Source organism: Melanostigma gelatinosum (genome assembly GCF_949748355.1).
Source record: "Melanostigma gelatinosum genome assembly, chromosome: 7".
NCBI lineage: Eukaryota > Metazoa > Chordata > Actinopteri > Perciformes > Zoarcidae > Melanostigma > Melanostigma gelatinosum.
The window spans coordinates 23,635,264-23,659,468 of record NC_136640.1 but is presented as its reverse complement, the minus strand read 5'-3'; the positions used below and the strand labels follow the sequence as shown (position 1 = coordinate 23,659,468).

The 24,205-nt window shown below is 40.6% G+C and overlaps 2 protein-coding genes across 3 annotated transcripts; one reads left to right on the top strand and one right to left on the bottom strand.

The window, feature by feature from the left end:
- Positions 1 to 9,613: 9,613 nt before the first annotated feature.
- dcun1d5 (DCN1, defective in cullin neddylation 1, domain containing 5) lies at positions 9,614 to 16,593 on the top strand. 2 transcript variants are annotated; one of them, XM_079272491.1, is made up of 10 exons: positions 9,614 to 9,688; positions 11,212 to 11,272; positions 12,624 to 12,666; positions 12,751 to 12,850; positions 13,513 to 13,678; positions 14,010 to 14,101; positions 14,281 to 14,389; positions 14,646 to 14,750; positions 14,953 to 15,055; positions 16,172 to 16,593. In XM_079272491.1, exons 4-10 carry the CDS (start codon positions 12,783 to 12,785, stop codon positions 16,225 to 16,227), a joined length of 699 nt encoding a protein of 232 aa, XP_079128617.1. In that variant the 5' UTR covers positions 9,614 to 9,688; positions 11,212 to 11,272; positions 12,624 to 12,666; positions 12,751 to 12,782; the 3' UTR covers positions 16,228 to 16,593. The 2 variants fall into 2 exon arrangements, with proteins under 2 accessions (XP_079128617.1, XP_079128616.1); XM_079272490.1 differs by having other exon boundaries at positions 13,495 to 13,678.
- Positions 16,594 to 16,731: 138 nt separating this feature from the next.
- On the bottom strand, positions 16,732 to 20,962 carry LOC306780100 (uncharacterized protein; the record flags this gene model as incomplete). Its single annotated transcript, XM_079272309.1, has 4 exons — positions 16,732 to 18,255; positions 19,572 to 19,941; positions 20,641 to 20,804; positions 20,949 to 20,962. 4 exons carry the CDS (start codon positions 20,960 to 20,962, stop codon positions 17,358 to 17,360), a joined length of 1,446 nt encoding a protein of 481 aa, XP_079128435.1. The 3' UTR covers positions 16,732 to 17,357.
- Positions 20,963 to 24,205: the final 3,243 nt, after the last annotated feature.

The following is a 24,205-nucleotide window of genomic DNA, read 5'->3' as shown; positions in this document are numbered from 1 at the left end:
GAGGAGCTCTGGGTACATCAGCTGAGACTGATCTCTGAAGTCATTGATTCATGATTTGTTATTCATCACATTATATTCTTGCTTGATATTAAGTCCTGGCCTTTAAAATTGCCAGTAATATTTTCTTCTATCTTATTTTTTTAAACAGGACAGTCAAATCAAATTAATCTTTAACTTCATTTATTGTGCGTTTTGTCTCTTTCGTGGCAAATTAATTGTATTTAAGTCAGGAGTGTAGGTGGAGAGAGCTGTGAGAACTGTGTATATGAAATGATTTAAGAGATGGCGGATCACATACTTTATTATATTATCATATGAGAATTATTAAAGTGATATTGATATTTATTTTTAAAATATCACGGTTATCGTCAATACCAGTATATCACAACAACCCTAGCAGATCAATATGAGATAATTTGCTAAAGCAACCAAATATTACCAAAGACACACTTGACTGCAGTTTTCTTAAAGAAACTAGACACTGATATGAGCAGATTTAGATTTTTATAAGAAATAATAAAAAATAGAAAAAATATTAACCAATAAAGATAACAGTTAACATATACAGCATCTCAATAAAAAAAAAGAATATTACATGATCAAAGGAATAGTAACTTTTGTAAAACTTAAATAATTACCTTCATATTACTTATATACAGTATAATTACTAACCTTATTTGTTCATCAAATATAACTTATATCATTACCTTAATGTTTATCCTATTTAAATACATAATCATGGTGCAGGTGCCCATCCAGCATGTCCCAACACTCACAGAGAGAAAACAACATCCCAGTCCTGAAAGAAACACACTCTCCTTCCTCACCTTTTTAAACTGATGTATGTGTATTTTGCTTGAGTTCTGCATTTAACCACAAATAAATTCACCCCACACATTGAAAAACATATACACGTCAGAGTTGTACAGTGTTATTCTTTAACTAGAAAATGCATTTCCTGCTGAAAATGCGTTGGAATGCTGAAAGCTGAAATGAATCTCAAAAACATTGCTGAAAATAGATATCCAATTTAAAAAAAATTGCAAAAAGCTGAATAATTCAAAAAGTTGAAAGATTACAAATATGAAGTTATGTCACCCCTCTCCTGAAAGAGCTGAACATTTTGATATTCGAACGGTTTCTGTAGCTTAAAATAATTCCAGCAGTCGTGATATTTGTTGTAGTCGTAGTAGAAGTATTATTCGCAGTATAAGTATGAGTAGCATTTGAATAAGTACTAGTTGTAGCAGTAGTGATATTTGTAGTAGCAGCAGTAGTAGAAGTTGTCATCGAAGTATTTGTAATTAGAAGAAGTAGTAGTATCAGCAGTCGTACTAATAGCTGTAGTGGTATTATTACTGGTTATTAGTACTGGTAGTAGCAGGAATAGCAGTATTAGCAGTTGTGGTATCAGTAATAATAGTAGTGGTAGTGGTAGTAATAGCAGTAGTGGTAGTAATAATATTTATGGTAGCAGTAATAGCAGTAGCAGTAGTAGTAATAGTAGCAACAGCAAAAGTTGTAGTAGTAGTGGTAATACCAGAAATATTAGCAGTAGTAGTAGTTGTCGCAGTATTAGTAAGAGCATTCATTATTTCAACAAAAAAGCCTAATTTTGAGCGAAACGTTTAAATACAGTTAATCCATGAGGCTTTTATTTTGAAAGGGTGGGACTGGGTGGGGGAGGGAGGGGGAGAGGAGACATAATCATCATGTTTGACACACCTAAACAGAGGTTATTAAATGACAGGCTTCATCACAAGCAGTTCAGTTAGAATTCACTCTCTGGGGCTTTTATTTTGAAATGGGGTGTGGGGTGTGGGGGAGAAGGGGAGAGGAGACAGAATCATAATGTTAGATAAACACAAACCGATTATTAAATGACAGGCTCATCACAAGCATGTCAGTTAGGATTCATTCTGTGGGGCTTTTATTGTTGGAATGCTCTTAAGCATTCCAACTATTGTTATCCTGTTTCTTTATTGTTGGAATGCTGTTAAGCATTCCAACTATTGTTCTTCGAATCTTTATTCAACTTCTTCTATTTCTTCCGTCGCACCTCTTCTTCTCCTTCATTTTTTAAGCTACAGAAACCGTTCAACAATTAAAATGTTCAGCTTTCTTTATTGTTGGAATGCTTAACAGCATTCCAACAATAAAGATTCGAAGAATAGTTGGAATGCTTAACAGCTTTCCAACAATGAACGTGAACTTGTTGTGTGTTGTGTGTATGTGTGTATATATACATATATATGTTACAAATAAGGTGTGTTATGATGAGTATTTATTTAAAAAATAAAAGCTGAATGAATGTCTTATCCTACAGATAAATATACTTGTTCTTCAATACTTTAGAAATATATTTATAGAAATATATTTTCCCCCTTTAACATGCAGAACTGCAACCAGAATTTACGAGGACCCTTGAATGCAGCATTTGCAGTTATTTTGACCTAAAGTAAAAAAAAATTGATAATCACCTGATGAGTGAAAATATTTAGTTATGAAATAACAGTTAACAGTTAATCTGTTTCATGATCATATGAAACATTCAACTCTTCAACTCACACAGTGTAAGTAGAGGTTAGCTTTATACATCCTGGTTCATATGTAACGTTAGCTAACAGCTAACTTTAGCTAACAGCTAACAACAGCTAACATTAGCTAACATTAGCTAACAACAGCTAACATTAGCTTGTTGTTGACTAGTGTTTATTAAACTAAAGACATTTCAGCTCCGGTTCATTCACTTTATTCAGAACTGGTTGAATGTTATTTCTGCTTCTCGATTTGTTTTCAAGTATAGTTTATAGTTTGTTAAGCTAAAGTTAACAGCTGACTAAGCTAAGTTAGCTTAGTTCTGAGCTAACTAAGCTAAGTTAAACTTTAATTAACAGCTAACTAAGCTAAGTTAAACTGTAATAAACAGCTAACTAAGCTAAGTTAAACTGTAATAAACAGCTAACTAAGCTAAGGTAAAGCGTAAATAAAGGCTTTAAATTAAGCTGGTTGTGTTCATTCAATCACACAACCCAGCAGCGGTTGTTGCAGACGCACCTGGAGAAGAGCTGCTCTCAGCTGACTGCACCTTTCTACTTTCAGATTTTAAGGGCGATATTTTGTGTCGTCTCTTAAGCCTGTTTTCCACTGAACAAACCCCCTTTCTCCAGTTTGTTTGATACAACTACAAGTAATTATTGAGCCTTTTTCTTTGAAATTTAACTTTATGTATTTACTTTATAAATATTTATATTTTGGCTAATGAAAACTATATTGATTGCAGGCTGCATTAGTCTCTTCTGGTTGATTCTAGTGTGTTTTACAAACAAACATTTCGGATGAACCTATTTTAAAAGGCAACAACAGGGCCGACTAAGTCTGCGCTGTGTGGCCATTTGGTAGTCGAGCACTGCTCTTGGATGGACATCAATGAAAGGTGCTTATACTTTTTTAATCAATGTCAATGAGCATATCATTAACAATTCCTCAAATCAGAAATTAATTACTATATTGACAAATATATTTCTTGAGTTGAGTGAAGCATCAGCCTTGTATTCTGCAGAACACTGCTGTTGTTCTGCACTCTGGTTATTAATGTTTCAAAGAGTACTGTCATTCATGTTGATGATTTAATAAGCCTGTACTGTTGTTGTGTACATTGACAGGAGGATCAGTGAAGTCAGTGATTGAGAAGATTCCATGAGGTGACACAGAGATTCGATTTAGAATGTTCCATGTTGAATGTTCCGCGTTCTGGTGCTGTGACATCAGCATGCATCACAATCTCTCTGTCTTTAGCCATACCCAAACAACCTTTGGATAGAGATGCACCATTATGGGAGAGAACAACTTCTTTCCACTGAGACAAAGGGATAGAGACACAGCTGCTCATCTTCAACACATGGAGGAGATCCAGATGATCCAGATCTTCACGCCTCCAGTTTGGAGAAGCAGACAGGAGTACCGACAGGTAAGAAAAGTCATGTACTGCTGAAATCAAAATGTATTATCATTTTAGACACCTAAAATACAATTAATATGCGAATGTACACTATATTTAGGACATATTTCAGAAATAGTAGCTTCTGTGGTCTGCAAGCTAAAATGTCAAGAGTGTAGCATAGCATCTTGCATGACAAGACATTTGTGATCTTGGAAGGAACCTGTCCAGATTTTTTTGTAGATGTTCACAATGAAGCCGACTGCAGTCAGTACACACTGACTATCAGAGCAGGTTGGTGTCGAAAAACTTCTAAAAGGCCTTTGTGTCCAAAACATCATTACTTCAATAATTCAACTGCAGAGCTAATAATTTGTGTGCAGGAATTGACACTTTTTCTTTAGGTTAACATTGGAATTCTAACCTTAATGCATTTCTTTGTTGCTTTTCTCGCCACTAACTTTGGATCGTTGCTCAATAGGAACCTCCAGAAACTGCCAGCGGACCGGTGAAGATCATAAAAGCAGGTTCCGTATCAGCAGCATGTAGCCCATAGGTCACACACACACTTAGGCGTGCCCACCATCTAGTGTTCGGAGGAGGAAGTGAATTCTGTGATGAGTTGATTGTGCAGAGAGACTCCTACAACCAATACAGTGTTTAGAATCGTGTCATCTACCAACTGTGCAACAAATATACTGATTTAGTGAGAGGTAGACAACAAGGGATTTCATCATTACTATGATATGAGACGTCATGACATTCTGTGCTAGCGCCAAAGTATGTTATCGTGAAAGACTACTCAGCACAAAAGCTTTGGAAGATTGATGGAATGCATGGGGGAAGGACTGACTTTCTGTCTGACTTTCTGTCTCTCTGACTTACAATGTGTCTCTCTGACTTTCTGCCTGACTCTGTCTGTGTCTTTGACTGCCTGGCTCTGGTTGACTCTGTCTGTCTCTCTGACTCTGTCTGTCCCTCTGATGTTTTGTCTGACTTTCTGTCTGTCTCTTTGACTTTCTGCTTGACTCTGGTTGACTCTGTCTTTCTGTCTGTCTGTCTCTCTGACTCTGTCTGTCTGACTTTCTGTCCGTCCGTCTGTCTCTCTGACTTTCTGTCTGTGTGATTTTTCTGTCTGTCTCTCTGACTTTCTGCCTGACTCTTTATTCATACCATAAGGGAGAGATTGATAGTTGATAAAGGGTTGTATATGACTCGATATTAAGTCCCTGGATAACCTTCTATGAGCCTCTGGTGGTGGATCGGATTAAGAGGACTTTTGTAACTGTTCGATAAACGGCCCAATGATTACAATCTCTCTTTGACTTTCTGCTTGACTATCTGTCTCTTTGACTTTCTGCTTGACTCTGGTTGACTCTGTCTTTCTGTCTGAATCTGTCTGTCTCTCTGACTCTGTCTGTCCCTCTGATGTTTTGTCTGACTTTCTGTCCGTCTGTCTCTCTGACTTTCTGCCTGACTCTATCTGTCTCTTTGACTTTCTGCCTGACTCTTTATTCATACCGTAAAGGAGAGGTTGACAGTTGATAAAGGGTTGTATATGACTCTATATTAAGTCCCTGGATAACCTTCCATGATCCTCTGGTGGTGGATCGGATGAAGAGGACTTTTGTAATGGTTTTATAAGTCCCAGAATAAACCTCTATGATCCTCTGGTGGTGGTAGGATCGGATAAAGAGGACTTTTGTAACTGTTCGATAAACGGCCCAATGATTACAATCTCTCTTTGACTTTCTGCTTGACTCTGGTTGACTCTGTCTGTCTCTCTGACTTCCTGCCTGACTTTCTGTCTGTGTCTCTGTGTGATTTTTCTGTCTGCGTTACGTGCCGTGTTTGTGCTCTCCCTCTGTCTTCTCGAGTGCAACCCTCTGTCCCGGATGCAAGCTGCAGCGGCTGATTGGACGTGGCTGCGGACAATCGCGGTCAGCGGTGGATAAGGGGAGAGGAGCTCCTGAAGGACAACCTCTCCTGGGCAGACCACAGTAGTGAGTCTGTGTGGAGCTGACAAGCCTTGAGCAATGCGTAGTGGTGGAGCTGCGTGTGTGTTGCTGTGGACCATTGGCACCTTTGTTCCAGTCGTGTGGGCTGTTGTATGTATAGTGTCGCTTTCTTTCTATAAGAAAGTAGTTTTTTCTGCTGCCGTGCAGGCAGCTGGCCTTTTCACAATAAATACTCTTTTGTTAAACCGTCATCATTGCTCAGTCTCTCTTTCCCCGGGAACCGTTACTCCCCGCATCCCTTAGATGCCAAAAAGGGGAACGTAACGGTCTGTTTCTGTGATTTTTCTGTCTGTCTCTCTGACTTTCTGTCCAACATTCTCTCTGACATTCTGTCCATCTCTGTCTGACTTTCTGTGTGATTTTCTGTCCGTCCGTTAGGCTGGCACGCAGCGGCCGGACTTCGGAAGCAGGAGGACGGACACAGAGAGTACGTGACAGCACTAGATGTAATGATTATGGCAGCCTTATATAGCCTGCCACTAACGAGGACCTCCACATCACTGTAAGATAGGTGACTCTGCTCCTTACTCTACAACACAATCCCCTAATCTACAACAATACATTAAAATAGATGCCTAACATTCTGAGGTCAATTATCTATATGATCTCTATGGTGGTAAGACATCACCATAGAGATCATATCCGGCCCGAATAGAGAATTCAATATTCCTACCACCCCTCTAGTAATTACCACATGGTACCTTCCCGGAACTATGAAATGGTGCTCTTGTACCCTGTGGACTCTTTTAGGACGAACACCCTGGAGAGGAGACACAGCAGAGATAAGTGCTTTGAACATGCAGGCTATTTGACAGCACTATTAATATATTCAATCATTTTAGTTAAAGATAACTAAACTACTAATATGTTTGCGTCTACAGGCCCGACCTTCAATAATTACTCCTGAGACCACATCAGAAATCATACAATAAACATTCAACTCTGTGTGTGAGTCTCTTATTGTCTCGAACAGTCCACAAATGCCTGCAATGGAGAGGGTCCTTGTCACACCGTCTCTCTGACTCTGTCTGTCTGACTTTCTGTCTGTCTTAATGACTTACTGTCTGACTGACTTTCTGTGTGACTGTCTCTCTGACGCTGTCTGTCTATGAGTCTTACCGACTTTCTGTCTCACTCTGTCTGACTTTTTTTTCTGACGCCGTCTGTCTGACTGACTCTTTGTCTGACACGATACCTTCAACACACATTACTAACTTTGCTTCTTCCCTGGAGACGCTGTGCTTTCTCGCCTCGCAGGTTTCCGTGGATCCTGGTTATACCTGGACTATGGTCTTGCCTCCTGCCGTGGTTCTGTCATATGTGTTGTAACTCTGTTATGCTGTTCATTTTGTACACATGACATCTATTGCACTGTTGTCCATCCTGGGAGAGGGATCCCTCCTCTGTTGCTCTCCCACAGGTCTCTCCCTCTTTTCTCCCCGTTAAAGGGTTTTGCTTGTTCCGATGTGAGAGTTCCGGGACAGAGGATGTCGCATGTGTACTGATTGTAAAGACCTCTAAGGCAACTTTGTCATTTTAGGCTATACAAAAATGAATTTAATCAGGTAAAAACTGTCAACTGTGTAAAAATACTGAACAAGAGTAAACTAAATGGGAGAGCTGAAACCAGTTTTCAGAGAGTGCAACCATCCTTTCTTTCATCCCTCTTTCTATCAGTCTGTCTACTGTAATGTCATGAGGAGTCACTAGGGCAGGCTGGGCGAAGGTGGTGCAAGGTAATTAACAAAAATCAAAGGTTCCTAGAAAACCTTTATAGCCCTATTTTTAGGCCTCTGCTCGAAAATTGCATTCCCATACTCAGAGTCCCCAGCTCTAACTAAAAGGTCTATTTTAATGATTTTGATTCCAGAATACAGGTAACACTTGTGAGATGTGTTCATCATGTAATTGTGTATGTTACTGGTTAATAACTGATACACTTATGGCACAGCTCAAACTGAAAAAGTTTCATGTGCACCTGAAAAAAAGCACCTGCATTGACCTTTTTTTTTTTTTTAATAATGCCTAATGAACCCTAAAATCACTCCAGTCATAGAATAACAGGTTTGTAGTCCAAGCTAATTTTACTTAGCAGGCCAGCATAAAATGAGGTCTGAGTACAGAATTTCAAACAAAATTCTGATTTTTGGAACCAGATTTTGCACTGCTCTATTCAAATTTTATATACTATGTAACATATACTATATATTCACTTTTGTATCACTAAGAGTGTTCAATACATCGTAATAAAGCAGTTTGCAATAATTTTCAGTCATGTGCAGTAATTTCCAGATGTCATGTGTCACAGGAGTTCACAGGTAGGACCCAAACGCAAGACCACAGGAGACAGGAGTTGATATAAACAGGTTTTATCTAGCCTGAATAAAGAGGACAGGCAGGTGGGGCGCCCGTTGACAAGAAAGAATTTGTGAGAGAGAGAGAAGAAAGAATGAGTGAGAGAGAGAGAGAGAAGAAATAATGAGAGAGAGAGAGAGAGAGAGAAGAAAGAATGAGTGAGAGAGAGAGAGAAGAAAGAATGAGTGAGAGAGAGAGAAGAAAGAATGAGTGAGAGAGAGAGAGAGAAGAAATAATGAGTGAGAGAGAGAGAGAAGAAAGAATGAGTGAGTGAGTGAGTGAGTGAGTGAGTGAGTGAGTGAGTGAGTGAGTGAGAGAGGAGAGAGAGAGAGAGAGAGGGAGGAAAGAATGAGTGAGTGAGAGAGAGAGAGAGAGAGAAAAGAATGAGTGAGTGAGTGAGTGAGTGAGAGAGAGAGAGAGAGAGAGAGAGAGAAGAAAGAATGAGAGAGAGAGAGAAAAGAATGAGTGAGTGAGTGAGTGAGAGAGAGAGAGAGACCTCTAAAGATCCCTAAGAACTGAATGACTGACTGAGACACAGAGAGAGAGGGAGAGGAGTGTATGTGTGCGTGAGTCTGTGTGTTTATCAACATCACTAATTGGCTCAATCGCGAACACCTGTGTGCCTGAAGCCATTTCATGGAGATAAAACAGGGAAACACCTCTCAAACAAATCCTCAAAACTCCCATAACCGTAGCTCCTATTGCTCCGATATTAATAAGTGCAAGGAAGGATGAGTTGAAGAACAGATCCTGTAAAAATTGTGTCTGTCGTGTAAAAAATGTGGCTTAATTGGCGATTAGAAATCTAGAAATGGGGTACCGTGTTCTGTGGAAGATGTTTTTGAAGCAAAATTTAACATTGGTCTCTATGGAGCAGAAAGTTGGTTTTCCTCTCAATTAACGGCTTCCGTGTCAAATGTGGAAATCTATGGGATTCCACAGTATTTTTTCTACAAGGACAATAGTTGGAATGCTTAACAGCATTCCAACAATAAAGAAACAGGATAACAATAGTTGGAATGCTTAACAGCATTCCAACAATTAAATGATACTATGTCTGATAGCTCCAGTGTGTTTGATCACGTTTGAGTCTCATCCTCTGAGCAACATCTGAGCGCTAGGTGCCAAAAATAACGGACTGCTCCTTCAAAGAAATGCCGGTTTCACTACTAGCGGTTATTTAGAGAAGATTGAACATATTGTTTTCTAAACGAGTGTGAATGCAAAGACTACCATAGACATGGAAACGTTGTTTCGCGTTACACCCCCATAAAGCGCCCCGGTGGTATCGTCCGCTCCCCGGAAACGCCGGCGACAGAAGGAACCCGGTGTACCAGAAGCAGGTGGAACTGATTTGTCAGCCCAAGTGTAAGAGGTAAGAGTTTGGACGTATTTTAATGACTTCTTCTATTGTCGATTATTAAAACAAATAACTCGTTCGTACTTCGCTTTAACTGGTGGGTTTGTGAGCCTTTGACGCGTGTGTTGACAAATTAGCTAACGTTAGCAGTGTGACGTTAACGCTAGCTGTGACACCCGTGGTGCTCCGCTAGCTAACAGACAAAAGAAGTGTCCTAGCATCGAAGACCCCAGAATAATGTAATACTAACAATGTATGTTTGGTGTTGTATTTAATGTTTCTGTGGTGTTTAATCGACAACCAGAGGCGGGTTCTGGTCCGAGTTGTATAATCTAGTTATCCTAACCTAGTTAGCTATGTGAAGCTAACAGGTCCAAAGCCGTTTTAATTAACGGTAACTTAACGTTAAAACAGTCGTTACAGTGTACAATCCTGTTTTTACTAACGTGACACACGTTTGGCCCGATGTTGTGTGATGAATGAATGTTAGAAATAATCTTGACACATTCCTTCTGATTTTTCACTGAAATATGTAACGGAAACACTGGGTTTGTTTACATGTTTTATTATGTTAAATGAGCCATCTCTTCTACTAACTACAAGTTAACGGTTAATGTTACAGCACGTAGTCTTTAGTTCTAACATACTCTAGTCGTGAAGGCCTTCGTCCTTGTAAACGTGTGTTATATAAAGCCTGTTTTGCTCCTACGCAATGTCCGCGTTGAACTGTGGTGGAGTAACGTTACATTTACACAAATACTGTAACGTTACCTAGGTACAAATTCGAGGTACTTGTAATTTACCTTTTTTTAACAATACGGTATTAATACTTAAACTAAAGTAAAGAAGAATAGTTACTCCTACAGATAATAGCATTTGAACCGACCAAATGCCACGTTAAACCCGTGTTTAAACGGACGTATTCAACGTATTATTCAACGTTACTCAGAAAATGCTGACATTTGTCCTACTTGTGACAGCTGCTGGCTCACTAACATCTGTAATTGAAGGTGGCCTCTGTGTCTAAACCTGCTTTATACAGCACGAGTCTACATACTCATTCCAAGATTCATTGTCAATGTCTTGGATTAAAACAACTGGACAGTGTGTCATCATCTCACTCACACTAAAGCAGTGATTCCCCAATAAATCAGCTGCTTTTGTGTTTAAAAATAATAACACTTGTGTGGTGTTTTCTCTTTACCCACTTATGCTCTTCCACAACTATTGTGGACAGTCTGAAAGAAGTGTGTTGTAGCTGAAGTGTGTGTGTGTGTCCCAGGAGGAGGAGGAGGAGGAGGAGGAGGAGCAGGAGCAGCAGCTCAGCTCAGGCATCCATTCATAGATTTAGATGAATTAATATTAAAGCAAAACACAAATAGTCTTATGTTTACATGTATGCAGCCAATTCAGGACTATAGATTATGTTTAATAATGAGATGCTGTCAATCACTGACTACAATTTCCCTCCAGGTTTTAATAAGTAATGTACAGCGTGTTCCCTGAGTGCTGATGATATCTTGCCTGTATTGATTCAGTTGTCCACGCTGAGGAACAGTCCGCACCATCTCTCAGTCATCAGTAACGCTGGACAAGCTTGTAAGTAGTCATGTTTATTTTTTTAATGTAGTGGGCGATGGGGTTGGGCGATATGACCCAAAAATAATATGAATATAATTTAAGGTATTTCTGTGATGATCTTACTCTTGACAGCATGACAAAATACTTTCCTTCAATAAATGGAGATAAAAACAGTATAATTCAGACACCAAAATGTTTTATTTGCATTTGACATACTTTCTGCCACAAAAGAAGAAGAATGAAATAGTTAGAAACTTGCGGAAAGTCGATGTCTCCACAGTGTTACATGACAGGAAAGAATAGTGTTTTACCCCAAACACTTCTCTATGCTAAAGCAGAACAGCTGTTAATGTATCAGCGTGTTACAGGTGACATTACTTTGAGACACTGAAACAGGAAGCTGTTCCTGTTTCAAATCTGCTCACATTTTGATGTCAAGCTTCCAGTTTGTTTCTCCAGTGACTGATTTATTCTGTTCTTATTCAGCTGCTGCTCAGAGGATCTTTGTCTCTTTCTGTTGTCAGTCTGGTTGAACCGTTGTAAAGAGTTCTGATCTCCATATACTAAACAAAACATCTCAGTACAGAGGACGTTCTACAAGATAAAAGCATGAAAGACCATTCAGACGTATGGAGTCGTCCTCTCAGACAGCTGACTCAATATAATCAGGCTACTGTGGCAGGTGACCCCAAAGTTTTGAGCAGCTGTGTACAATTAAGTGTTGTAGTTTTATATTAACATTAATTTATCAGTTTGCAAATACTCTGTACAAAGATCACGTATTTAGTTTGCAAACAACAGAAACCGAGATTCAGATCTGGTATGAAATATAAATAATACAATAAAATGATATTGACCACAAATCTAAAGTAAATATCGAAACAAAGAAGTTACTGTTGACTCTTCTTTTAACTCCACAATGTAGATATTTTATTTATTCTCCTGCTGTAACTTGTCACTCAGTGCCTACCATCAGACCCCGCACACACACGAGCATGCATTTATTTTGACACATTCAGATTCATTCATTTTATTCTTTATTCATACATTCTTTTTGTCGAGCTGGCAGTTTTGCTTTCAGGCATACTTGTTGCTGCTGTGCGTAACGGTATGTCGTCATGTCAACAAGTCAGAATTGACCCATTGTCATGTTAAGTTTTTTTAAATTTCTTTCTAAACATATTGAAAGTACCAGTGTTATTGTCAACACTTTGATATGGCGTACAAAGCCAATGTAGTGCAACATTTAAACAGTGAGAACACAGCTGCACTCTTGTTCTCTGGCCTCTGATTGGATGAAGGATTATGTATAATCCATACCAGATTATGAAAGTGTTGTGCAGGAACCTTTGTCTTTCTTTTGTTCTAGAATATCGTAGAGTTGAATGGACAAGGCAGCCAGAAGTACACAGGTATGACCTTCCTCCTTAAATAGATCATTGCCTTGTATTGTCATGGGGAGGTGTTTGACAACATGTGGTTTTCCTAATGTGTAGCCCAGCTAGTGAAGCCCACTAAAGGTTCAGTGATGCCTGTGAAGAAGAAGAGGAAGAATCCTGATGCAGATGACAATGAGCGAAAGTCTAAAATCACAAAGTAAGCAGACACAAAGTTACAGTGTGAGTGAGTGACGCCTGTCTGTCCTCTCTGGTCATCCATCTGCAGTGCATGAAACGTCACCCACTCTGAATTGTTTTTGTATCTTACATATTTTCTTTTGCGGTATATCACACAGTTTGGTGTGTGTATGTATAATAGTAGGGGAAACGCATGCCAGTGTCATGTGTGAATTCCCACGAGTCACCTGTATGTAACAGTCAGGATGGCGTTGCTGGGTCTTATGTGGTGGCCTTTTCTTAACGCTTCAACAAGTTTCAGTTGACTGTTTTCTAGGGATGTCAGTTTAGTTTAATTTTGCTTTTGAGAGAGACCGACACCTATTTACGGGACACTGGTTAACATGGCGCCCATAATAAATTAACCTATCGGCAGATATTGATGCGTAGCCAGTTAAAAACATTGCCCCTACCATAGTTTTTCAAGGCGTACTCGTGTATTTGATCCATCCCACCACTCTGCCCTCTTGTGAACAATTAAGACATTCTTTGATTTATCGCAGCTGTCAGAAATTCCTGATAGCTCCAGAGGACTTTTTTTCTCCTCAATTTTTTATATTTAAGGACAAAATCAGTATGACATTCATTGATTGTAAAAGTGTCGTGTAATCTATGAACCCAAAGCTCTGGTGCGCGTTGCAGTTTCACCCGACCTCAGATCCGAGGTGCGAGGCCCGTCATCACTGAGAAGCTGTTCTCCAATAAGAAGTGCCTGGCCTGGTTCCAGGCGTACGCCGGCCCCGACAAGGTGGTCGGTCCGGAGGCCATGGAGAAGTTCTGTGAAGACATCGGCGTGGAACCAGAGAATGTGAGACCACTTATCCCTCACCTGGGTATTTCTCAAGCGTCTCAGGGTCAGTCGTGTTGAGAGTGAACCTGAGCACTAAAGTCACTCCTACTTCAAACTTATTCATGAAGCTTCATACGCTGTGACGCGATTAGGTTTTACAACACCCAGAGCGGTTTTATTTAAATGAAGAGTGTGTTCAAAACTAGTTTTGTGCTCAACTCTCCTTCATGTCCACCGTCTTGCAAACTGTAGAAAGATTCCACTGGGAGACAGAACCCTGTGCACATGCACCAGTGTTTGATTTAAACGTTTGCACAGATTAAATGCTTCTCCTCTCTTCTTCTCGCAGATTATCATGTTGGTGCTAGCCTGGCATCTAGAAGCAGCAAGTATGGGATTCTTCACAAAAGAGGAGTGGCTCAGGGGAATGACATTACTACAGTAAGTCACTTTTTAACTGTTGTGTGTCTGAAAACGACTGAGACTTCTCTTGCTCGTAAGACCCACATTTATCTTATTTCTGCCGACACCTCTCAGTCTTTAGTGGTGATTAGACCTGTAAGAAGAACCCATTGAGCTGTGACTGCTTGTGATGCGTGTGGCCCTTCACCTACTTGCAGGTGTGACTGCACGGAGAGGTTACAGAGCAAACTGGATTACCTGCGCGGTGAGCTCAGCGACTCTGTAGTCTTCAAAAACGTCTTCAGATACGCCTTCGACTTCGCCAGGGTGAGTTTACTGGTTTTATTGGGTTTTTTCTCCTTCGTTTGACACCCTCTGAAAATCTTGTTTTTCCCGTCCTCTCGTAGTTTTAACCACTCTCCTGCAGTGATGAGCAGGCGTACTCCTTTAATATCATGAATGTGCAGCCTCTTTTTCCAACAGTCATACTAAACATTACCTGAGAGCTCTGTAGAAAAGTGACATCAGCAGGAGTCGCAGCATCACAACGGAGACGGGAATTATAACTCACTGTTGTCTTTAGGATAAGGACCAGAGGAGTTTGGACATGGACACGGCTAAATCTATGCTGGCCTTGCTGCTGGAGACAACATGGCCACTCTTCCCAGTCTTCCACCAGTTCCTGGAGGTAAATCCCCGTTCTCTCACCCGTTTGGACGGATCAGAGAAAAGTTTAAAAAATGTATTTCGTTATGAAATCTTGTAAAAGGCCTGTCGGGGACACCAGTAGTTTCTTTGCAAAATAACAATTTTTCTCGAAAAAACAAGTAACAGTCAACTTTCAGTCACCCGCTGCACTGCCCCCCCCCCCCCATTTATCTGTCCTCCAGCAGTCCAAGTACAAAGGGATGAACAAGGACCAGTGGTATAACGTTCTGGAGTTCAGCAGGACCATCAACACAGACCTCAGTAACTACGATGAAGACGGAGCTTGTGAGTTTACGAGCGACTCGCTAACAGCTTGGTTTTGTACAGCAGGTCCTCACCGAGGCTTTAGTCTCACCAGAAAATGGCTGGCTGAATAAGACGGTTTTATTGTTACAATTAACTTTCATGAACTGAGAACACTCTGAAAGGGTTGAAGTTGTAAGAAGAAAACAAGGACAGTGACCTGTCAATCACAGTAGCCACGCCCCAAAGCATACTCTGCTTTATGGTCTGGTTGACTCTAAATGGACCATTTACGAAATGAACATCATGCTGTATTGAAGAAGACTTGAAACTAGAGAGTGAGACCATAAACTCATGTTTACTGAGGGAATACATCAAGTGAGAAGTAGTCATTTTCTCATAGACTTCTATACAACCAGAGGGGTGCCCCCTGATGGACAGGAGAGAGAATGCAGGCTTTAAGACACTTCAGGATTGGATGTTGTCACCTGTTCCTGGAAAAATAGATGGTGCTAGAATCTTGTAAGATGGATTTATGCTTCTGTGTTAAGGGGTTACATTACACCTAGAGCGGATAGACTACTGGTCATAAGTTTCAGTCGTTATATTGATGTGTTTCTTCTTTTAACAGAGATAATGAGATCTTTACATTTTATATATTTTGGGAGCTAGTATTTCTTTGGACCCCGCTGCTGCCGTTAGTTGTGGATGCAGGAAGAGATCTCTGTTGGTGTTGCCTCTCCTTCAGCAGAGCAAGAGTTATACGACACTGCATGATGCAACACAGCTAATATGATAGCTTCCTCCATTTAGACTCTGGTTCCCTCAAAGGTCAGCACTGCCATGATGTCTAGTAAGTGCAAGACAAACTTAAAGTGTAACTATAGTTAGTGATATTTGCTGGTACAAGTTCCACAAATCCATTCTGTAGATGTGGAAACACTGACCAGCTCTTTATATAGAGACCAGTTCATGCTTATGACTTATGGAAAACAATGTATAGTACAGAGAAGTGAATAAATGATGATCACTATGGTAAGAGTGATTTATTTGTATGTTTTTAGAGTCACTGTTCATACTTTGCTACATGATTTCCTAGATTGAAACGTGCAGGATCTATGTTAACATTATCGATGTCCTTGTTGTTTTTGTCCACAGGGCCAGTGCTGCTAGACGAGTTTGTGGAGTGGCAGAAGACTTGGTCGGCATCGTAGCGGATGAAGTCACAACACCAAAAAAAGGAGAAGAGGGGAGAGAAAACAGAAACCACGGAACGCTGCAGGAACTCTGTATTGTTTGAGGGAAAAGGGAAAAACCTGCAGTTTGAGAAACTTTAACAACTCACACACAAATATGGACTAGTGAATCATCCCCATGTGGGAACAGGCCTTTCTCTCTCTGAGTCACTTTTATGGTGTTCATTTTGAGAAAAGAAAATGTTCTTAAGATAAAAAGACAAACACAAAAAATGAACTGAGAGGAGAGTTGTGGAATTTACGTTTTCTTAACTATTTTTTCCATTTTGTGTCTTGTTTATAGATGTTTTCACAGTAATAAAAAGGAAATGGAAGTATGGCGAACACTTTAAGTACACGCATGTTTCCTGGTAACTTGTAATGCAGTATCTGCTTCCTCAAGAAGACTTTATGAAGGCCAGCTGAGCCCCGTCTCAGAACCCTCGGTTAACCGCGAGATGAGGAACTTTTATTTAACAAACCCTTGATCACACAAATAGGGACTTTATTTATCTAATTATGTGATTTATGAAGATGACCGGTAGCACCAAATCTTAGTTACGGGCGTCATTATTAAGATTAATTCATCTTTTTATTTTTTAGAAAATTTGAAAATACTTTTTATTTATTTTTATTTCACTAAACCAATTTAGATTATTTTGTGTTGCTCTATTACATAAAGTTCAAATATAAATCTATTTTAATTCCAGGTTTCAATGCAACAAAACTCCAAGGGGGTGAACACTGTACATACATTAGTATCGCTACAGAGGCGTGGCCTTTTTGTTTACCTGTTGCCATAGCAATCATAAAATCCAAGCTCAATTCAGAGTTGATTGAACAAACTGAAAACACCCGAGGGTTTGAGGGTTTGTTAAAGCTGCCCTCTGAAACAGGCCCTGCTGGATTGTATTGATAATTGTCCCTGAACCCTGAAAGGATGAAAGCCACTAATGATTGAAGAACGTCTGTGCAGAGGTTCAGTCACATGGTGAATCATCCAGATGGTGATGTCATGTTGGGGCGAAACCCGTCATGTTGGGGCGAAACCCTTCCTGTTGCCATCATGTGCATACATTTATTTTTGAGGATGTCGGCTGTTGGAGGGTCTATATCTCCATGTGGAAGTGTGGCCTCTCCTCTCCGCTCCCTGTTTCCTTCGTGTCCAGCGGCCCCGCTGAGGCTGCGGCCATGATGGCGTTGAGGCGCGTCAGTGACAGGGAGCGCTGCTTGAGCCTCGTGGCCGGGCCCGGCTCTGCATCTGGAAGGTGACCATATCGCCGGCCGTCCTCGTCGTACTGGTACAGGCGGATGACGCGGCTACGGCGGCCCGGGGAGGACGACCTGTCTCCCCCTCCCTCCTCCTGTTTGCTACTGCCTGTCTCACCATTTTCGCTGCAAATGTCTATCTCGCCATCCTCCTCGCTCTTCTCGCTGTCATTTACCTCCTCTTGATCTCGCCCTTTCTCCTCTGCACTTACTCTCCTCTCCTCTTCCTCCTCGCTCCTGTTCTCTTGCTCACCTGCCTCCTCCGCCTCTTCAGCCTGTCTCCACCCCTCATAATCCTCCTTGCGCTCTCTTCCGTCTTTCTCCTCTACGTCTCCACTGCACTTGTCCTCATCTGTTTCACTGTGACTCCCGCCATCCTCCAAATATAACTCTCCTTCTACCTCCCCATCACACCCTTTATTCCTTTCCTTGTGACTTCCTCCTGCCTCCTCCTTCATGTAGTCACATCCCTCTAGATAGGCCGTGGTGTCCTGCGCCGCCTCCTGTCGTTTTTGCCGGAAGCTCCTCTGAGGTTTGGCAGGGGGAGGTGTGGTCGTCGTCTCCGCGGTTGCACAATCTGCAGAGTCGTCGTTGTCGTTATACTCCGTCTTAAAGGCCTGGTTGTCGTATGTGGGCGGCAGGGTTGTCATGGTGACCTCAGAGCCATGCTCCTGCGTGTCAGTTTGGCAGCGTTGTTGCCGTGGTGATTGCAACCTTGTAGTGACCGCCCCTAAACACCTAAAGAGGAAATGGTGGAGTTAACACATCTTGCATTAAAGATACATTAATAATCATTTTTATTTGTATAGCGCTTTTCAAAATACTTGACTCGTTATATTAAAATCATCATATATATAAAAGCAAACACTAAAAACATAAAATACACTAATAGTCACACATTAAAAGCAGTTTTGAACAGGTGAGTTTTGATTTGTGACTTGAATATGGAAAGGTCAGTGCAGTCTCGGAAGTGTTTGGGGAGAGAGTTCTAGAGGGAGGGGGCAGCTATGGAGAAGGCTCTGTCACCCCATTAATACCTAAATATGGAATATTGACGAGGTCATTATTCGTCACTTGTTTTTGCCTGTCTGTTATATTACTTCATTACAATACAGCAAAGGACATCGTCCACACATGTGTTCGAACTTTTGTATTCAATAAACTGGGAAGAAATAATTGATTAGTATTTCCTTACATTTCTCAAGTGTAAATAGCCACATGAGCAGGCACATAGGCGTTTATAAAGCCAGCTGGGGATATAAAACGACATTAAATCATAGTACGGCATGGGAGAAGGAGACGAGCAATGACCTCATTGGCTTTCCAAAGTATTTCCTGGCACTGAAGCCATCTTTCCAGTCTTAATCAGAACTGCGGCTGTAATAGAGAAGGAAGTCTCTTTCCAACTAGATACCACAGGTTTAAAGGGCCAGCGTGTGGGATTTGGCGCCATCTAGCGGTGAGGTTGCAGATTGCAAGCAAGTGTGTCAAGTGTGTAGGGCAGAGGTAGCCGTCGTGAAACCGCAAATGGCCCTCTAGTGTTTGGTTTGTCCTTTCTGGGCTACTGTAGGAACATGGCGGCTGGCTACATCACGGGGACCCGCTCCTTATGTAGATATGAGTTTATTCTAAAGGGAACGAAGACACGATTCTTAATTTCAGGTGATTATACACTAAAGAAAACATACGTGTTAATATTATATTCCATTTATACCAACAGATCCCGCAAAATGCTAAACTGTCTTTTAAATATGATGGCTGTATCATAAGTAGACAGGACTCCAAAGACTAATCATACCAATTTTTTTCTGTCATTACTTGAATGTATTTTTTTTTTTTTGGTCATCCATTGGTCTACATTTATTTCAGCGCAATTTAAAAATCAATGAGCAGACTTTTCTGTGAACATTCAAGTGCTGGTAATAGAACATCCTGTTTTGGGCATTTACCGACGTAAAATCTGAAAAATGATTTAACCAGAGTGTCGCCAGATTTTTCGGGAGTCTGATCCCGGTTTGAAGAAGAATCTGGGATGTACGGGGGCCTGAACGCACCTGAGAACCGGAGTCCTGGTCAGAGCTCCAGCGCTGAAGCCCACCACAAACGTCAACAGCACTGAAGCCGCCACAGCTCCCGCAAACTGACCGTCTGAGACTCCCACCTGCCTCTCCTCCGGGGACCCAACATCCCTCCTGAACCTGAACGCATCGCTTCGCTTATATTCGCTGTCAACATGGAGCTCGTACGACCACAGTGTAGTTCCCCCCGTGTGCCGCAGGAGGCAGTAGTACATGCCGCTGTGTAGGCTGCTGGTGTCGGGGATCGTCAGGCTCCCGTCGCGCTGCACAAAGACGGGGTCCGGTTTCCCGTGGGAACCGGGGGTCTGGAGGTCTCCAAAGGGGGTGTGCCAGTACTGGACCACACCTGCACATGAAAGAAGGACGGTTACAGGTGAGGTTTTAGAGCTGACGGTGTGACCGCCGTGTTGAATCTGAAATTAAACGATAACTCTGGTCATATTTAATATTTGTCTTACTGTAACACTTGGTGTGTATCATATCGACAGAGCCACGTTGTTGCTCATGTTTCTTCATCATCATGAACACACACACACACACACACATTCATCGTCCTGCGGTCACACATTCTCACGAGACCACCAAATGTGGATTAATCCGCCGCTAAATAGAGTCCCCAAAATGTGCACTACTTCCTCCTGTTTGAGTTGTTTATTACAAACTACAGTGACTACATGAGCTGTTTTGCAGATTTCAGTAGGTATCAATCTGCTGATATTTAGCATGACGACACTTGTATGAATAAATTGTATTTATGATATATTTAGGACGTCATTCCTGACGAAACAACATGATACGTGTCATGTATGTCATTTTAATTTTGTCTCGATATCATTACTAATACAGTGTGTCATGCCTATTTCACTAGTTGTTCCTTATATCATAATCTGATAGATTTGAATTTGAAATGCATCTTCCTGGATAATCATTCAGTGGAACAGAGGACATCTTGCATTCATACTGAGTGGATTGTTCAGGTGAATTAAAGGACGTAGAATTAGTCTCAGGTGTGGAGGCAGGACTCTGTCCGACCCTCCTCACTGACCTGCGTTCTTTCCGTCTCCACAGTTCAGAGTCAGCTCTACCTCTGGATGACCTTTGACCCGGCGGGTTAGTGCGACGGTCAGAGGGCCAATAGCTGCTCTGTCTGGATTTGCTGAGGCGGCCAGAAGGGCTGTGAGAGTTAACCATCTGGTTAACATTTTGATCCTGCAGAGGAAACGAGAGTCAGGTGTGTTTTTATGGCTCACGAGCTGTAAAAGACTCGGTGACAGCTGGATTCATAGCAGGGCTATGTGGTGGAATGTAGGTACAATTATTCAAGTGCAGTACTAAAGTACAATCTTGACGTACTTGAGTATTTCCATTTTATGCTACTTTCTACTTCTGCTCAACTACATCTCAGAGGCCCATATTGTACTATATACTCTACATTTAACAGCTTAAATTACTTTACAGATTCGGATTATTGATACAAAATATAAATAAACTAATATATCATTATATATTACTAAAGCAGTATATTAAGTCAGAATGACCTTTACCAACTGCAACATTGAAAAACTCAATGAATCAAGATTTATAATTCTACAATATAATATATATTTTTATGAAATGGGCCATTCTGCAAATAGCATACTGACCACTTAAAGGCAGAAGGAGCAGGATTTGTCCATTTGTAAACACAACATTCAAAAGGGCCCCCGGGGGCCCCTAGGCCAGAGCTTCTGCGGGAAGTCGCTGTTATGAACTTTTATTCAGCGTTTCTTGTGGCACATTGAAAAGGGCTTAATCATTTATATCAATAGCAGAGCCCTAAAATTCAGATTATAGAACTAAACATATCGCCTGAACATTCACTTTGAAGATGTCACAGCAAAGAAACACTGATGCATTGTAAGCGAGCGTTCGTCCCCTCAGGTTATCCGTACCACTACAAGAGCGCTGTATTTTTGTGAATGTGCTGAGGTGCTGTTACGGCTGCTTGAGTTTTTGTGCTCTTGGCTTTGAGTCATTTTTCTCGTTTCTGCCACTTGTTGCGTACGGCGCCCGGCTAGCGGCGCAGTAACCACAAAGATGGCTGCCGTAAACTACAGGCCAACGCCACACATCATAAGACAGCACTGTTATTTTGACCTGCTGTTAGTTGTGAGTTTTATTTTGATATAACTGATGACTGTACATTTAGACAGTGTGGACCCTGGAGTAGAGGTGAAATGCTGCCCCCTATCTGTTTGGAGCATGTAGCTAGATATTACACGTTGCAGCTTTAAGTGTACTGATAGTGGACTATAGGTGACCATAAGATGCTGCAACTGTTGGGATTGAATCATTTTAAAGAGAAATTTTAAATCAAAATTCAATAAAAAAAAATGTCAATAAAAATGTACCTCAAACTGTTTGAATCTGAATCGGAGCAAATAAGTCACATGAGGAGTAGAGTCCATTATGTTCTGTTGATCTGTCATATGATGTTTTTAGTATGCAATCATGTAAACTGTCTCTCATCATACATTAAACTCTGAAGTCTTACTGTTAAAAGTATGAGGGTGTGAGCCCTCAAGAGTCGGGATATTTACCTGTGACAGCTTGTGTAATTCCCTCTAAATGCAGCCCTGTTTTTCCTTCTGCTGTGTGATCACACATCGTCTGATGGACATCTCGCTGTTCCAGTCTCCTCTGGCAAAGTGTAAAGTGCAGTTCCTCACATGACGCTGTGGATGTCGTCTCCTCTGATGATGTTAAAGATTAATAGCATCACAGAGGCATTGTTTTTATAAAGCCACCTGTCTTCTGACCAACAGCTGTTCTCAACCTCCAGTTAAACTCTGTGATCAGTAAACAGAGGGGTCACTTTTTAGTTGTATTTTTTGCTTTTTTAAACTTAAACTACTCAAATAAAAAAACCAGAGCAAGTTCATAAATGCATAATAAGATAGAAACAAAATAAAATGTGTATTATGTATACTCAAAAAGTCCCAAACAAAAATTCATACACTAGTGTTCATACCTGAGCTTTATGTTTGTTGACCGTGTTGATTTTTTAAAGTGTTTCATGTTCAAAAACATTCCACAAATGAACTCTCTTGACTGTTCCAATCCTTGTTTCTGTAAACATGCAAATTACTTTATAATATGTGTACATAATATATAGTCTGGAAGTTTCTTATGTTTTTACTTCATATATTAATCGTGCAGTTTTATATTAATATTTTAGAATATTAATTATGCAGATAAAGGAGGTATGGGCACACATATCTACGCAGTGTACACATTATGTCATCAGAACACCCAGAATTCAACTGGAAAGGCAGGTAAAGAAAAAAAACAATCACATTCCAGTCATTGTATGCAACACACCTGTGCACACCCTGGTAGTAGAGGCTCCGCCTCCTGAGAACTGCAGCCAAAATTGTATTTCATGAAGTCTATTAATTCCACATTATCTATCAGGATTTTCACTATTCTTTTTTTTGACATCCACTTCTTATAAAAAACGCTGCTGTCCTCTTCTGTTTTAAGCACCATTAGGCAGTGGTGTATAGTAACGAAGTAGAAATACTTCGTTACTGCACTTAAGTCATTTTTTTGGATATCTGTACTTTACTTTCCTATTTATATTTCTGTTGACTTTTACTTTTACTTTACTACATTTTGCAAAGAAAACTGATACTTTGACTCCGATACATTTCCCCTGAAACCTTCGTTACTCGCTACAAAATCAAATCTATCTTCAGAAACAAAATGAATCATGAGAGCAGCGTCGGGGACTGTGGTGGAACACAGACTGCAAGCAAGCAGGTTTGGTGAATCAGTGGTCCTAGCAGCAAGTTAAATCATTGGTTCATCACGTTAATGCACAATTGCAAACAAGTGCTCTCAAAGCCGCGGCGTTTTGATTCCCAGTGATGTCCAGGATGCTACATGCTATAAGCTAGCGGGCGACTACATGAGTAGAATTCCACACAGGACGGGTGGGATGAGGAGAGGTGGATGGGTCAAACAAACACTGGTGTTTCATATTGCTTTTCGGGGAATTATGATGATAAGTTCATAGTAGATGCAAAAGTATACTTATGTACAATATATTATGTTGAACATTGTTGCTCCTGGATGGATCACAGCCAACCCAATTATGTTCAACACAGCTCCATATCCTTGGTCATGATGCCACAGCACTTAAAAGAATAAACTTCATCATTCTCACAATTCTGACCCTTTGCTTTTTTATTAACAGCATTTACTTGTACTTTTACTTTCAATACTTAAGTACATTTAACATCAGAAAATTACTTTTGATACTTAAGTACAATAAATATCAGATACTTTAAGACTTTTACTCAAGTAGTATTCTAAAAGGTGACTTTTACTTTTACTGGAGTCATTTTCCAGTAAGGTATCTTTACTTTTACTCAAGTATGGCTTTTGGGTACTTTATACACCACTGAGTAGCAGTAGTATATTGTATGTTGTACTGGTATCAGGTTTCACACATGGAAGCCCAACAGTTACTCCTGTAATTACTACAGCAACCACCAGAGGTCGGTGGTGCATTACTAAAGCTCGGAAAGGGAACTTTCCTTGATAAAGAAATATCCTTCTTGACTGTC